The 17,552-nt window shown below is 37.6% G+C and overlaps 2 protein-coding genes across 2 annotated transcripts in view; both read left to right on the forward strand.

Annotated features, from left to right (window-relative positions):
- LOC135775162 (CD209 antigen-like protein A) overlaps positions 1–17,552 on the forward strand; it is a 214,706-nt gene that overhangs the window by 66,730 nt on the left and 130,424 nt on the right. The gene's annotated exons all lie outside the window — the stretch shown is intronic.
- On the forward strand, positions 12,986–14,955 carry LOC135775135 (serine/threonine-protein kinase pim-3-like). The gene is made up of 7 exons (XM_065285157.1): positions 12,986–13,206; positions 13,361–13,461; positions 13,639–13,689; positions 13,787–14,168; positions 14,265–14,438; positions 14,630–14,783; positions 14,889–14,955. Exons 1-6 carry the CDS (start codon positions 13,179–13,181, stop codon positions 14,716–14,718), a joined length of 825 nt encoding a protein of 274 aa, XP_065141229.1. The 5' UTR covers positions 12,986–13,178; the 3' UTR covers positions 14,719–14,783; positions 14,889–14,955.

Genomic DNA, 17,552 nt, shown 5'->3' on the forward strand with positions numbered 1-17,552 from the left:
TGCAGCACAAAAAATTTTTTTATGCAATCTCATCACGCGTATCATGCCATCACTGGCGCGGGTTTACGCAGGGCAGTGAGAAAAATACATTAAACTTTAAACATTTAACATTCTACTTGAGTTTTTTTTTGGACATCCCTTTGGAATCACTGCAATCATATCATCAATTGAAAAAGTATAAATATAAGCGCAGTGATTATGAGTGTTGAAACACTGCTGACCGCTCAGCTGTCAATCTGCCGACCCTCACAAAGTTTCACATTAAATGTTAATATATTTGTCCAGTCATGGTCCTGTGCTTATTTCTGTCAATGTTCTTCATGAAGATCTTTAAAGGTTTCTACTTACTTCAGGATTTGCGGTGCGGCCGGTCGCACTCTTTATGCAAAACGGGCGGGTATGAAATAAATTGATGCTGATGTTGGATAACGGGTCAAGTGTTATTTTAATAGCGCGGATGCGGGTTATCAAACAGGACTGTGCACGACTCATATAAGGAAAATTATAAAATGGTCTACATGTTTATATTCTGTATTAAACCACCATGGGCGCTAAACTTGCGGTGTTAAAGGGACAGTTCACTCAAAAATGACAATTCTGTCATCATTAACTCTCCCTCATTTTGTTACAAACCTGTATACATTTCTTTGTTCTGATAAACAAGAAGCAAGATATTTTGAGGAATGTTAATAACCAAACCAAGCATGAGCCCCATTCACTTATAGGAAAAAATAATACTATGGAAGTGAATGGGGCTCATGAATGGTTTGGTTACAAACATTCCTCAAAATATTTTCGTTCATGTTCACCAGAACAAAGACATTTATACAGGTTTGTAACATCATGAGAGTGAGTAAATTATGACAGAATTTTCATTTTTGGGTAAACTATAAATCAGATGCGGTCAAAAATTAGGGTGCACCTAACTTTTGTGCTGGTGCACCTAAGAAAAAATGTTAGGCGCACCAGTGCAACCAGTGCAAAAAGTTAGTCTAGAGCCCTGATTTGTCTATTTGGAATCTCCAGGTGCACATTTTTTGGGGGAAAAAAGCTCACAGGAACGAAATTTTTTGGATTATCATTCTTAAATTTGTATCACAACATGGTCAGACATTCAGTTTACCTTTATGGTGTCCCCAGGTGTTTGACATGACAATTTCATAAATTTGTGAATGTTATTCAAAGAAATCAGAAGTCATTTCATGTATATTTTACCTTGTTTTACTCTGTTCCTATACTACTCTGAGTTGTTATGCAGAGATGGGGACTCGAGTTTGAGACTCGGACTCGAGTGCGACTTAAGGTGCACACACAGTGACTTCAGACTCGACTTGAGACTCGTCCTCAAAGACTTCAGACTTGACTCGGACTCGAGCCGCGCGACCCGTGAACAATGTTTATTTTTAGGAAACGTCTTCCCCTCCCTTCGTTACCTACAAACTGCCCACGACGTAACACGTGACGTATCTGCTCCGCGCGCGCTGCCGCGAACATACATGTCGACTGCACCGGCCGCTGCTGTGCCATTCATCTGAAGCTTTATTATGCAATGATTATGATTTATATGCTATTTAAATAGGGTAAGTTTATCATTGTGTTTCTAAGGCTTGCAGTTGTTTAAATGGTTAAACAATTTAACCGCAAAAAGGCGCTCAAGTGAGCAGATTTCTGTGAGCACATGCGGTTAAATGTGTCCGGTTCAGCTCCAGTCAGGTCCAAAGTTGCGCTACTTTGTGTCATACTGTAGTCCATTAACATACATTTGCTGAATAGAGCAATGAAAAACAACGTAACGTTTTTATGTGAAGCGACTGCTGCATCTTCTTCCTGAAGCGCTGTTTGGAATTCGCCCTCCGCCTGTGTGTGAGCACGCGTTTAAGTGCCCTCAGTAGTGCACATACAGAGAAAAGTGTTTTAAAAGTTAAGCCAACATAAAATATTTCTTTTCTTGACAGGGCACATGCACACAAAATGATCTCACAGTATTCTTTTTCTAATAAAAACATTTGTTTATGTCTTAAGAAACCAATCAGAAACCAGTCTGGGCTTATTCTTAAAGAGACAGTAACCTCAATTAACCTAAGAGTAACTAAACCCTAAACCAACTTTTTTGGTTAATGATCTGTAAGAATGATGCTTTATTAGTGCTGTTCATTGATTTAAGTCAGTTTTTTGACATTTGGATAAAAAGTGATTTAATACTACAATATATGGTGTAAAAACGTCTGAGTGCTGCCCTCTTCAGGTTGAACGGTGGCTACTGCAGTTTAATTTTCCTATTGGATGTTGGGTCCAAAAAATGACTCGTGACGTTAGCAGGTTCAAGCTCACCACGCCCTTGTTACGATCTCACCACACACTTGGCACTTGGTACAAGCTTAGTTCATCCCCTCTATCTCCGTTGGGATCTGCCCACTTTTCTTGCGTTTTTCAAATATTGCCAGTGGGTGGAGTCAGGCTCTGACCAGGGGTTTAGTTACGCTTTAAGTCTGTGTCATTTATGTTAATCAAACAACCCAAGACAAACAGAAAATCACTTCTATTGCTCTAAAAATAATAATATTTAATTTGTACAATAAAGACAGTGTTATGATCCATCTAATTTAATTTCTGTACCTAATTTTAATTTTATACCTTACTTAATTTGCAACTTTGTTCTTTTTTATAAATGTTTGTAATTTCTTTATTTGTTATTGTCTAGTTTCAAACAAGAATTATGAATATAGTCCATAGGCTTTAAGAGCTGCAGTGCAGACGTTTTATGTTGGGTATGTTGATTTTCAGAAAATGCTCAAAAATGAAAGTGCCGACAAACAGGTTCGTATATGTTTAACTTGCATTAACAAATTAACTGTCATGTATCAGCAAACTTTCTTTCTTGCTTTGACAGCAGAAGAGAAACTTTCAGGATTAAAGCCACTAAAGTATATTACTTGCTTAATATTTGTGCATGATTATTGAAATGATTACTATCACTGAACTACCATTGCATGATGTATGACTTTATGTACTGCTATGAGACACAGGTATTACAACTCTGCTATTGTAAATCTATAAAAACAAAATAAAAAATTCTAAACAAAGAAATCATTACTGGGAAATATGCAGAACTTGGCCTATGCATGAAGATGAACATCACTCCTTTATGTGCACACGCTCATGGACTAATCTTAGCTTGATCAGAGCCCGAGTTGATGATCAGCTTCAAGTTCATGGTACCAACAAGTGATCACATTCACACATTCAAATGGCTGGGTTATTTTTTTTAAAGCATGTTGGGTAAATACTTGACACACCGCTGGATTAAAATCGACTCAGTGCTGAGTATTATAACCCAGTTATTGCATAACAACAACACAACATTGGGTAATTTTTAACCCAGCGCATTCTGTCCAATATTTACGTCCCATTATTGGTTAAAAAATAACTAGCCATTTTTAGAGTGTTGGTTTGGTTTTGTCAACTTAATGCTAATCCTGTCTTGTGCCCCAGGTACAGTAAATATACAATAGACATCCATTACCCTGCTGAACAGACCTAAGCTGGCTGGCTGGTTTTAACTGGTTTTCCAGCCAGTTTGAGCTGGTGTAGCAGGCAGGATTTAAAGGGGGTTTGGACACTTTTCTTGCTGGTCAGGGTGGAAGACCAGCTGACCCATTAGCTTGACCAGTCAGTAAAACCAGATGTATGCAGCTTTGCCAGGCTTGGAGTGCCGGCGTAAACCAGCTAAGACCACTCTTCTAAGCTTTCAGCATGGTAAAGCTGGTTTTTCAATCTGAACAGCTAAAGGTGGGCCCTTTAAAATCTCTCTAAAACCAGCCTGCTAAACCAGCTAAAACCAAAATGGGAGACCAGTTAAACCAGTCAACTAGGTTAGGTTGGTTTTAGCTGTTTTTCATCCCTATACTAAAGTTATCATCATTGTGATGTGTCTTTGAATAATTAGTGGTGCTTGCATTTATGCAAGGCATCACTATTACTATTGCTCATACTTATTATTTATTTATTTATTCTTATATCTGGACACTTTTTCGGCGCATAACTCGTCCCGCACGGTTTGTCGTAGACCAATGAAACAGGGCTCAAAATGACCGGCTTATTGAGGACACGTCTGCTATGACTTTTATAAGGGATCGGGTGCAGGATTTCCGAAAGGGGGGCGAAAAACCACCCGAAAAATCCCATTGACTTAACATTGGGCCCAACTTTGACGAGTCATAGCTCCGCTCGAGGATTTTGTAGAAACATGTAGTTTACCACATTTGAAGAGGGTGGTAGACTCTGTAAGAACATACATCACATTGGGGTATAAGTTGTACCCCTGGGGTGTAGGAGGCGCCCAAAAGTGCCCCATTGACTTATAATGGGTCAGGGAACATGCCCATATAAGGCAATAAAATGTTCCTGATGGGATATCTTCGCATTACAGTGTCGTAGAATCAAGGGGGTGGGCTTATTTTACTCAGGCACCCAATAAGTCTCTTAGGAGAGTCCTAGAGCTATTAAGCCACGCCCCTAGCAACCATTTTAGGCACCCTAGCAACATCTCCCATAGACTGCCATTATAAAATGCCCAGATGGATATCTTTGCAGCACAGTGTCATAGAGACATGGGGGTGGGCTCATTTTACTCAGGCATCCAATCAGTCTCTCGGGATCCTTAAAGACTTACTAAGCCACGCCCCTAGCAACCACTTTTGATCACCCTAGCAACATAAAATTCAAACAGTTATATCTCGGCATCAGAACATCATAGAGACACGGGGGTTGGACCGTTTGACTCGTGACTCGGCGTGTAATCACTATGGGATGCCAATTTTTTCCCTAGCAACCAAATACAGTACCCTAGCAACAGAGTAAACAAAGCCTTATATCTCAGCATCAGAACATCGTAGAGACACGGGGGTTGGACCGTTTGACTCGTGACTCAGAGTGTAATCACTATGGGATGCCAATTTTTTCCCTAGCAACCAAATACAGTACCCTAGCAACAGAGTAAACAAAGCCTTATATCTCAGCATCAGAACATCCTAGAGACATGGGGGTTGGACCGTTTGACTCGTGACTCGGAGTGTAATCACTATGGGATGCCAATTTTTTCCCTAGCAACCAAATACAGTACCCTAGCAACAGATTAAACAAAGCCTTATATCTCAGCATCAGAACATCGTAGAGACACGGGGGTTGGACCGTTTGACTAGTGACTCAGAGTGTGATCATTATGGGATGCCATTTTTTCCCTAGCAACCAAATACAGTACCCTAGCAACAGAGTAAACAAAGCCTTATATCTCCGCATCAGAACATCGTAGAGACACGGGGGTTGAACCGTTTGACTCGTGACTCGGAGTGTAATCATTATGGGATGCCAATTTTTTCCCTAGCAACCAAATACAGTACCCTAGCAACAGAGTAAACAAAGCCTTATATCTCCGCATCAGAACATCGTAGAGACACGGGGGTTGGACCGTTTGACTCGTGACTCGGAGTGTAATCATTATGGGATGCCAATTTTTTCCCTAGCAACCAAATACAGTACCCTAGCAACAGAGTAAACAAAGCCTTATATCTCAGCATCAGAACATCCTAGAGACACGGGGGTTGGACCGTTTGATTCGTGACTCAGAGTGTAATCATTATGGGATGCCAATTTTTTCCCTAGCAACCAAATACAGTACCCTAGCAACAGAGTAAACAAAGCCTTATATCTCAGCATCAGAACATCCTAGAGACATGGGGGTTGGACCGTTTGACTCGTGACTCGGAGTGTAATCACTATGGGATGCCAATTTTTTCCCTAGCAACCAAATACAGTACCCTAGCAACAGATTAAACAAAGCCTTATATCTCAGCATCAGAACATCGTAGAGACACGGGGGTTGGACCGTTTGACTAGTGACTCAGAGTGTGATCATTATGGGATGCCATTTTTTCCCTAGCAACCAAATACAGTACCCTAGCAACAGAGTAAACAAAGCCTTATATCTCCGCATCAGAACATCGTAGAGACACGGGGGTTGAACCGTTTGACTCGTGACTCGGAGTGTAATCATTATGGGATGCCAATTTTTTCCCTAGCAACCAAATACAGTACCCTAGCAACAGAGTAAACAAAGCCTTATATCTCCGCATCAGAACATCGTAGAGACACGGGGGTTGGACCGTTTGACTCGTGACTCGGAGTGTAATCATTATGGGATGCCAATTTTTTCCCTAGCAACCAAATACAGTACCCTAGCAACAGAGTAAACAAAGCCTTATATCTCAGCATCAGAACATCCTAGAGACACGGGGGTTGGACCGTTTGATTCGTGACTCAGAGTGTAATCATTATGGGATGCCAATTTTTTCCCTAGCAACCAAATACAGTACCCTAGCAACAGAGTAAACAAAGCCTTATATCTCCGCATCAGAACATCGTAGAGACACGGGGGTTGGACCGTTTGACTCGTGACTCGGAGTGTAATCATTATGGGATGCCAATTTTTCCCTAGCAACCAAATACAGTACCCTAGCAACAGAGTAAACAAAGCCTTATATCTCCGCATCAGAACATCGTACAGACACGGGGGTTGGAACGTTTTACTTTTGGCTTGGAGTATAATCATATATGGTCCCCAGAATTTTGCCACGGCAAGCACCACTCACATTTTCTTCAGGAAATGTACCTATCTAGTCTCTTATTATTATCACACAGGTCCACGTGCTCATCTTCACTGAAGCCTTTGCAGAGAAATGAAACCGTGACTGCATGTTTGATCTACAGTCGCCACCTGGTGGTGATAAAAATGAATAGCATTAACAGAAAGTCTGACTTCAACATGTTTTTGGTGTTATGGTATGGTTCTTTATCTTAAAGGTAAATATAACAGTGAATGAAGATAATTCTTAAACTGTGTTTAGATGTAGTTCAATAAAGTTCAGAGTATCAGTGAAGCAAGTTTGAGAGATTTCTACATAAAATCTATAATGTAAAAAATATAATCTTGTATAATCTTTAATAAGGTATTTTTTAATAAGGTCTATCTCTATTTACAGTTGTATTATGCCACATTTAACCTCCAAAGACCTGGATGTCACATATGTGAACATACATTTTGTGTTGTTTGCACCATAATACTTAATTCTGTGTAACTGGAACATGTTAAACACATAGACAAATACACTGCTTCATGTTCAAAGAAAAATATTTGGTTATTAAATTTATAGGTTTCCCAAAATAGCTGGTAGAAAGCAAAAAAAAAAAAAAAATACAAACCAAAGCTCCGGTCTTAGGAGATTAATTTGGCCTTCATGTTATCTAACCAAAAATAGGAAATTGTTGCATAAAATTGGTTTGAGGGAGAAAAATTTATTTTGGTAGTGGAAACATTTTTTAAGATCTTTTCCTCTCATCTCATACGTGTTGCCCCTTTATTCTTTGTAGTGGTTCTTCAGTCAACATGTCAAATGTCCCTAAATGTTTTTGGGAATTAATATTAAGTAATGTTTACTGAATGTAACCCTGCATTAAACCCAGCAATATGTAACTCTGCTGATGCTTTAACTGCTGTAAGGGATGAGGGATTTAACTTTATGTCTGTTTTTGACTGACTGCCAGTGTTTTATAAGCATGAAGGATTTTGAGCAATGAAAAAAAACCTTTTGTATGTATCATGCATTAAAATATATGACCTTTGATGCTTTTTGATGATTTAAATAAAATCTCCATACAATTTGAGCGTGTCTGTGTTTTACTCTCGACTAATACTCTTATTCTTTTAACATTACTGGTAATTAACATAGTGCCATCTAGTGGTTTTAAATGAATAACACAATAGGTCTAAATATATTAATACAAAATAGCATCTATACATACAGTAAAATACATTTTAAAAAGTAGCAATAAGCATTAAGACATATTAAAGAGTTTTGATAGAATATTAATATATATCTACAATAAAAAGTCCAAAAGTTGTAAATAGTTTTAATTAAACAACACAAGGGACATAAAAAAAAACTTGAGCTGTTATTACGAACAGTTACATGAGTCATTAAACTCCATGACAACCATAGAACGCCTCGTTGTCATGGAACCATTATGACAACACACTCGGTGCAAACACTCAGCCAGATGAGACCGGTATCACTTGACTGATCTGAACGCTACTGTACAGATTAACAAGTGAATTTGCAGACTTTCACAAAGTTCGCAACTTTAAACTGCTTGACGCACTGTGTACGGACAGACAGTTTGCTTAGATTTTAACCCTCTGTGAACCGAGTCTAAGCACAGTTAAGTCTTTCAGTTATTCTTTAACATCATGTTTCGTTCATTAACATCATTGTCCGACAAGGGCATGGAAGGAACAGATGTTGAAAACATGGATTTTATTTTGCCGAATGCTGTGCCGAACTTTGACGATGTCCTTGATATCGGACTTCCGTCACAAGTCGGGCGCGCTGCCGGTTGTTTTAATCCATGTGGAGGAGAGGAGGAGGAGGAGGATGAGGAGATGGTGGATGTTTATCCAACACGAATTGAGGCGAAACGCCAAAGAGGTAAGATGCAAGTTAAAGCAAAAAGTCTGAATTTCATGCTGATAAGTACATACAGTTATTGTGTTGTTAATGCACGTGTACATGTAGACACACCAGGTGGTGCTCGTAAACTTGCCCCGCCGTTTTTCTTGACCGGCAGAATACGCAGACAAATTTGGGCTCATTTAACAAAAAGCGACCAAAATTAAAAAACATCCCCGAAATTTAAGATAAGAATTACGCCGTATGAGGCCTTGCTAACAGTTATTTAACATCCCTCACGAAAATTAACCATGGTTTTAATGTGGTAACAATGTAGTAATGTTTATTGGTGTATTGATTACTAGCAAACCCATGGTTATTTAAGTGGTAACAATGGTTTTACAATAGTACCGTTAACCATGTTTTGTTGGATGTAACTGTACTAAAACCATGTTTAAATTTCATAAGACTTGTTGTTATTCAGACTGCAAATGTGATGTTCATTTACGGAAGCCGAGGTTGTGTACTAATTTTATTTTTACTTGCTTGTTTTCTCATGATCACGACTTAATTTCTCGTTATCTCAAGTTAACAGAAGTTGTATTTTTTTGCTGTGATTTAAGCTTATGTATACACATGTACGTGTTGTATTGTTTGTAGAAAGGTTATATTTTGCATTGGATGCAGAAATTAGGAATTACTTGGATCAGGGATTAGTTTAAAATGAAATGTTGAATTTAGGGACCGTCTCTAAAGTTACTCCTTAATATACACGTTTCTACTTTTTACTGCATTTAAATGGAATAACTTTAAGTCAACAAACAGTCACAAACCCAGCTGTGTTCATATGGTTGTCAGCTATAATGTACACTTTAACTTTTTTATATATTTATTAGGGCTGGGCAAAAAATCGATTTTTCGATTAATCGTGTTTTTTTTTACGTGGTCGATTCCGAATCGATTCTCAAAGAGCAGAATCGATTTTTTTCCTGCAAAAAATGAACGTAAGATTAACGTTAATCAAATTACTAGTCTTCTTCACTAGATGTCACCCTCTTTTTTGCCTTGCACGATGTTACCAAGGAGCCTGTCATTCTTTCATTCAGTGCTTAAAATGGCGGTTTTAGGTGCTTCATTGACGTTGATGCCACCTAAACATAAAAAGTAAGAGGTATGGAAGCATCCCGAGAACCGGAAATGAAAATTGAATCGAGAATCGGAATCGAATCGATTTGATAGCTTGTGAATCGAAATTGAATCGATCTGGAACATCTGAATCGATACCCAGCCCTAATATTTATTAATATAAACTGTTAAATACTATTGAAGATAGAAACGTGTACATTGTTACTTTAGAGATGGTTCCTAAAATCACGCACATTATGGGTTGGTTTCGCAAGCAGAGATTACTTTAAACCAGGAATAGACTTTAATTTATTTAGGAAACATAACTAGTTTTAACAAACATGGCGTACTAAAAACATTACTTAACAAAGGGCACTGATGTATTTTAAGATATGTCAGTGAAAGGGTTTTCAGTTTGAACAGCTCTTAAATGTATTTAAATCTCAGACTAGTCTAATCCCTGTAGTTATTTATTTATTAGTCTATCTGCAATTATTAGCTACACGTGTGCATCAGCAGTTTACTTTAAAATACACTAAATATCATGGACCGGAAGTTACATTATGACATTTAGATTGTCAGGAAACAAATTTTTGTTATCTCGAGATCACCAGAAAATTAAGTCATGATCACGAGAAAACAAGCTAGCAAAAATAATAATACTGCATGGTCTCTCTCGGCTTCCATAAAATTTAGACAAAAAGAAAAATGATAATTTCAAATGAAGGCATTGATTTATTGAATTTTAATTGCAGTGTTTGGAGGAGAGATGGATTCATTCCTACCGAATGCTGTGTTGACCTATGACTTTGTCCATGACTTTGGACTTTCGTCAGAGGTCGGATGCGCTGCCGGTGGTTTGAATCCAAATGGAGGAGTAGAGGAGAAAATCCCAACAAGTAAGATGAAAATGAAAGCAAAATGTGGCTTTAATCCTGATAAGTTTACATACATTATTCTTAATGCACGTCCACAGATAGACACTAGGTGGTGCTTGTGTACTTTTTACCTCATTTTACTTTTTCCTTTAGCACAATGCATCACTTCTCACTTATGCATTTGCTTATACAGAAAGCCAAATTTTGACATACAGTTGACATATTTTATACAGTTGAATAAACAATACATTGACATTAAGTGACAAGTTTTAGACACATATTGATCACTTCAGTTAAAGCATTAATTTCATAACATTATTTATTGAATTGCAGTGTTGGGATGGAGATGTGATGATGGAGGAATGGATTTTGTCCTTCCTAGTGCGGTCCTTGACATTGTCCCGAACAAAGGACATTTGTTAGACAGACACGCCGGTAGTTCACATCCACAAGGAGGAGTAAAGGAGTTTACTCCTGCATTTGAGGAGGCGAACAGCCCCAAAGGTCAGATGGAAATTTTGTGTTCTTGACAATCTTTAAATCTGTGCCATGCTTGTTTCTCAAAAGTTTTGTTGGCCCTTGTAGATACTGATATCTTATTACATTAAAGTCAGTAAAATAAAGCATCTTACAATATGAAATTAAGTTTAGACAGTTTTTCTAGTGCGTTTTAAACTCTTATTAATGTAATAAGCATTGCTGAATTTTCAGGAATTTATTATAAAGAATTAGATACTCAATTACATATACATATATGATAAAATAGTATCTGGGTGGACAGTTTGTTAAATGTGTTTATTAAGTTTTATCACTGACCACGGTTCTTTGTCATTCTCTTTTGTCATAATGAATTTTCTAATAATTTATCTTTTTTTTGTAGAAAAATGCGAGAATAAAATCTTGAAATCAATAAAGAGGGCGTGGAAGAATGCAAAGCACCCATTCCTTCATAATGATAAAGTGGAAACACTGATTCCTTCAGAGGTTTGTTACATCATTACATTTACTACAACTATCTGTCCATTTATAGACATGTTTCCATCCAGGTTTTTGTTATCGACCAAGTAAATATGCGTAAAAAAAAGGTTTCTTTTCAAATGGCGCTGAAATGGTGTCTGTGGTGATGTCACGAATGATGAAAGTGAAATGTCACATACGTTTTTGTGTATTGCAAAATAAATCTGACCTTGAGCAAATTATTTACCTAATTTCTCTAATGCTATTACAATAAAAGCTTAGCCAGGTCAGGTCTGATTTGTGGTCTCTGTAATTAAAAATAAATGTGCTTTCACCAAAGGGACCTGATTATGAGAAGAAAAAATTGAATATTTAAACATTAATAAACATGAATCATTTTATGGATAAGTGATTGACATTTCAACACTTCATGAAGTAAGAGCGGCTTAAGTTTAAGTTCAGTGCAGCTTGCGTACCCTGCGTATAGGGAGGATCGACTCTGGTGGGGCAAATCAAAACAGAAAGTTTCAGGGTGCAATAAGAGCGCCCATTGTTTGCTGTTATGCCCTTCAGAGATAGCGCGTGATTAAGATCTATCGTTAAAGCTATTTTTTTGACAAAGTGTTTCCAATATATTTTTTGAGGTATTGACATTGCGTTTATGCGTTAAACCATTTTTCGCAAAAAAGCCTTGAATGGAAACATGGCTGGGAACATTTATCTGTCTGTCTGTCTGTCTGTCTGTCTGACCCACCTCTGGTCTTCTCCACAGCTTAATGCTGATTCCGCTAATCCTACTCTAAAGGATGATGCTGGTCTGGCCAGCTCTGAATTAAAAACTAAAATCAAACCGGACAAACGAAAGGCATTCTTTGGCTGTCTCTGGAGGGGCAAGGTGGAGTCAGTGCCGACTCCACAGCTTACAGCAGATCCAGCTATCCCTGATGTTAGGGAAGTTGTTGATCTTGCATCACAGTCAAAGGCCGACGTTGGTCCGAAGAAACAGAAACAAAAGGCTTCAAAGAGCCGCAAATCTAACCTCCAGGGGACAAAAGTGACTGTTGTGCCAACTCAACAGCCCAAGGCCATTTCAGATATTCCTGTTGGCATGGATGTTCCTGATCTGACCGGCCCCCAATCAAAAACAAAGATTCGTCCGGATAAACGCAAGACATTGAAGCAACGCTTGCTTGGATGCTTCCGGAGGGGCAAAGTGGAGTCAATGCCGACTTCACAGATTGAAGCCGATCCAGCTATCCCTGATGCCAGGGAAGTTAGAGATCTGGCAGATTCTCAATCAAAGATTGTTGGCTTAAAAAAACAGAAACAAAAGGCTTCAAAGAGCCACTTATTTCACAACCCTTGGAGCAAAAAAGGGAAGAGTAAAGTGAAAAAAGATGCCGATTCAGCTATTCCTGATGCCATGGATGGTGCGGATCTGGCCAGTTTTGTTGACATCGCTGCAGCCAATGCCAGACTACAGAAGATAGGTGCCATTCCAAAGAATATCGGGTTAAAAGGTGGCGGAAATCCCGACCCAAATAAAGCTCCCGGGTCAAAAGAAGATAAAGATGTCAGGCCAAAAGCTGTTAGAAATCCCAGACATCCTTGGATTCTTAACCCAAGTAGAACTAAAAATCCTGGGCAAGAAGATGATAAAGTTGTCAGGCCAAAAAAACTAAATGTTTTTCAACAAGCTGTTAAAGCGCTAAGCGAGATGAAACTAGATGATCCAGTGCCTAAAGGTGAGTGTACTGACTTCATTACTCCTAGGGTGGGTTGCACCAATATGTGAAATGGTTTCTTCTGTACCTGGAAATGTATGCTGTACCTTTCATCTGTGAGTATATGAGTGTTAACATGTACTGTAACCTCATAATTTTTCTGTGTGTTTTTCAGAGACTTTATATTCTAAATATCAACTCTTGGAGAATAAAGTGATTGGGCGCGGTGGCTCTGGCAAAGTCTACAAAGGGATCCGTAAATGGGATGGCACTCCGGTAATGCACTTGTATTTATATCGAACACAATGTTTGCCTAAATTTGTAAGTCTACTTGATCTAAACGATGTTTTAAAGTTTGTAGATTCTAAAACTTTAAAGCTATGTGTGCAGTGTCAGGTGAGCCGCTTCAGGGGAAATTAACTGTTGTAACATTAGTGTTTTTTCTCTTTACAGGTTGCCATCAAGCGAATATACAAACGATACAATGAAAGAACTCTTACAATTGTAAGTTGTCATAAAATTTAATGAAGTGAACTAGACAGAAAATAGACAATATACCAATACAATATTTGTTTTATCTTATTCACAATTTTTTCTCCAGCCTGGATACCCTGACCCGCTCATTACAGAAGTGGCGCTATTGCTTAAGTTAAAAGATGCGTCCTTCTGCCCCAATGTCATAGAGTTGTATGACTGGTATGAGACAAGACAATTTCACAATCTCGTGTTGCAGTACCCTCTGCAAAGCGTATCCTTGAGGCGTTTTGTTACTCGTCGAAGAAAACTTTGTGAAAATACAGCAAGAGTTCTCATGCATCAGGCAGTACTGGCAGTGCAACACTGTCTGGATAATGGAGTTGTCCATACAGACCTCCATGCCAGAAACTTCTTGGTGCAGAAATCAACAATGAGCCTGAAGTTAATTGACTTTGGGCTTGGACATCTTCTTAAACATAAAGGCTATAAGTCCTACGAATTTAGAGGTGAGCTGAATTTTTTTATATAGTGTAGTATTGAAACCTGCTGTCAGTGCAGGGTCATCTTTTACAAAATGACTCAACATGATGTTTTGTGTACAGGAGCTCCATGCTGCACCCCGCCTGAGATCCGAACAGGTGGTAAAATCCACGCCATGCCAGCAAACGTCTGGGCCTTAGGTGCTTTGCTGTACTTTATGGTGCTTGGATCTTACCCCTTTCCTTTCAACAAGTTTTCTTTGGACAACCTGAAGAAAAAAAAGGACTTATCAAAGGGTGAGTGAAATTGACTTATAAACATGCACACACAAAGCCAGGGTCACAATTAGGTAACAAATGACCATAAGATGATAGACAGACAGACTTTTTTGCAGTATTATTAAATGACAACAAAAGCGTCTCTTTATGCCATGATTATTATTGCCATTTGTGTGTCATGATGACTAACCAGCTCTCTCCTTTTACAGAAATCTGTGATCTGTTAAGATGGTGCCTGGCCATGGATCCAAGGGATCGTCCGACCCTCAGGCAGCTCTTAGATCATGACTGGTTTTAGTTAATGAGTTATTCAGACTGGTAAACTCAGTATGAAGAAGGAGAGCTACTCTTATACAAAATGAGGTAACAGACCGAATAGAAAACTACATTTTGCAGATTACATGCTTTGTCTTTGTGTAGTTAGTTGTATAGTAAGATTGTTTTAAATGTACATTTTCATCACTACAGGGCGCTAGACACACAAAGACGAAGCTTAATGACTGAAGGAGAGGGGAATGATGGGAGATGCTGTTTTTCACGGATGAGGTAATGAATGAATGCTTTTTTAACTGTACGTTTGATCACATGATTTAATGCCTCATAATGAATTAGCTGCAAGGCACAACAGCTGTGTGTTAGATGTTGTTTAACCAACACTTCTGCATTTGTCCTCTTGTGTCTCCCTAGTTTCTACAACCGGAAACCGAGATAGCATGGACATTAAAAGGGCCACAATTACAAGAGAGACGAGCCGTTATTTAAAACAGGAATTTCTCAGGAATAACACATTTTTGGGAACTTTCTGCATAATGTAAGTACACAACTGCATTTGTCTTTGGATATTTTATTACAAAAATCATACATATTGTGGCTTTAAGGTTCTAGATATACTATGAATATGATGACTAAAAATTAAATGTTGACATTTCCTTTCTTTCTCATCTTCAGGTTGTATTTCAGCCTCAGACTTCATGACCACAGACCACTGGCTGAACATCTGATGCAGATCCTGTCTCGTCCTTGAACACATTTAAAAAAAAATGTTTAAATTCTTTTAATTCTTAATGTTTTTATTTTTTAAAGTTGTATAATATAGTATGTAATATATAGTATGTCCTCTGTAGAATCAGCTATGTTTGGCTCCTTCTCTAGGGTTTTTTTTCCTAGGAGTTTAGGAAGTCAGCTGACTTTTGGCTTAACTTAGATCTCTCTTCTATACATTATCACAATGCTTGATAGTTCAGTTTAAAGAATCTGTACCTTGCAACTTTTGTTGCCCTTTGATTTTTCTGTTTTTCCTTTTTTATTAATGTAAAGCTGCTTTGAAATAATTAAACAATTGTGAAAAGTGCTACAGTATATAAATAAAATTGAATTGAACATGGAAGACTTTTCTTTAGCAGATGTTTTGATTTGCTTTTTTACGGTTTTATTTGATCAAACTGATTAACTTGGGTTACTTATGTACATGTTTTTCATATGCAATATCAAACCCTTGACCTTGGTATAAAATACTGTGAGTTAACTTAGTAAATCCAATCAGACCCACTGTTAAATCTGATGTTGTTTTAAACCAAATAAATAAGTACACTTGACCTAAACCTTGAAATATACCCTTCATTACTCTGTGTTTTAGTTTATTGCACAATTTGCATTTCTCTCAATCAACAAGACATTTAAGTTGAATCAATTTATTTTAGCTTATTTAAATCTTTGATTTGAACATTTCCCCCATCATGCATAAATTAAACTTCTTCTGTTATGGGACTGTTTTTTATTTATACAACTGCAGCTATTTTTGTTACCATTGTTGGCTATTATTTTTGTTGAAATTGGCCTTAAATTAATCTAGAAATGCACTTTAGCTAAAGCCGCAGAAATAATTTACTGTTTTGAAGCGCTCGAAACACCTGCTGGTGAAAACATAAAAGCAACAAGATCTCACTCCAAACATTTTACATTTTTACACAATAATGATAAAATTATAATAAAGTATATACAAAATAAAAGCCATTAATTCAAGTGTATTCTGTTTTTTTGTTTGTTTGTTTTTCAGGGCAAACAGATCATTAAGACTCCCCCTTTTAATTATGCACATGTTTGTCATTAAAGCCGTATATAAACAAAAACTAGGCAAACTGGTAGCATAATCATTCAGAAGCATAAATGTTTTATGAACTTGCATAATAAAACTGACCCAAGTTCACCTAAACCATATTAGACACTGCTCATTTTGATCAACTCCCCCTAGTGATGAACCATCAGATTTTCAAAATAGTTATCACAAAAATGAAGCCTTCAGACTGGATATAGCGTCTAATTATCATTCTTTGTTGTTATTATTATAATTACTGACAACGATCTATTTACAGCGTTTTATCCCTCTTTTCTTTGACTAAATGTCTTCACCTCTTTTGGCTTTGTGTCTAATGCCTTTCTTAAAAAGGATAAATTTCAATGAGCTTTACCATTCGAAATCATTCCTAAAACCTATTTTTTATATCTTAAATGTTAGCAGGTGCACGTTAGTTAAGCTAGCATACTAGTTTAGCACACCATGAAAACAGGACAACTGGTGGGATTAAAACAGGTTTTTGCTTCAAACTGACTTTATAACAGAAGTCGAGTGTTTTAAATAACCATATGTGAGCTGATGTTGCTTCGGATCGCAAAATAAAACAGAATTAACACTATTTTTGGTATTCTGTACAGTACTACCTAAAGGCTGTTTTGAAGTGTTGCATTATAATAAATATACTGTATGGCTTCCGTCAGTCAAGAGGTTGATCGAACGCTGCTAGAGAAGAACACAAGCAGGACATGAGACGAAGGTTTTGATGAAAAAAAAAATAGAACAGAGTTTTATTGATGGACAGTTTCAGTTGCATATGTCTCAATGTTCAAACCTCATCCAACCCACATGAATTCAACATGCACTGTTATATCAAAAATTGCTTAATAGCAACATCCCACAAACCTTGAGCTTCTATTAACATTCTCTTTATATCTTTGTCTACACAGACAGGACAGCGCATGAAACTTTACAAATGTGAAACAACTAGAAGTCTGAACAACAGTCAATAAGACATCAAATATAATAAATAAATTAATGAATAAATGAAAAGACAATAT

Source organism: Paramisgurnus dabryanus, chromosome 19 (genome assembly GCF_030506205.2).
Source record: "Paramisgurnus dabryanus chromosome 19, PD_genome_1.1, whole genome shotgun sequence".
Lineage (NCBI taxonomy): Eukaryota > Metazoa > Chordata > Actinopteri > Cypriniformes > Cobitidae > Paramisgurnus > Paramisgurnus dabryanus.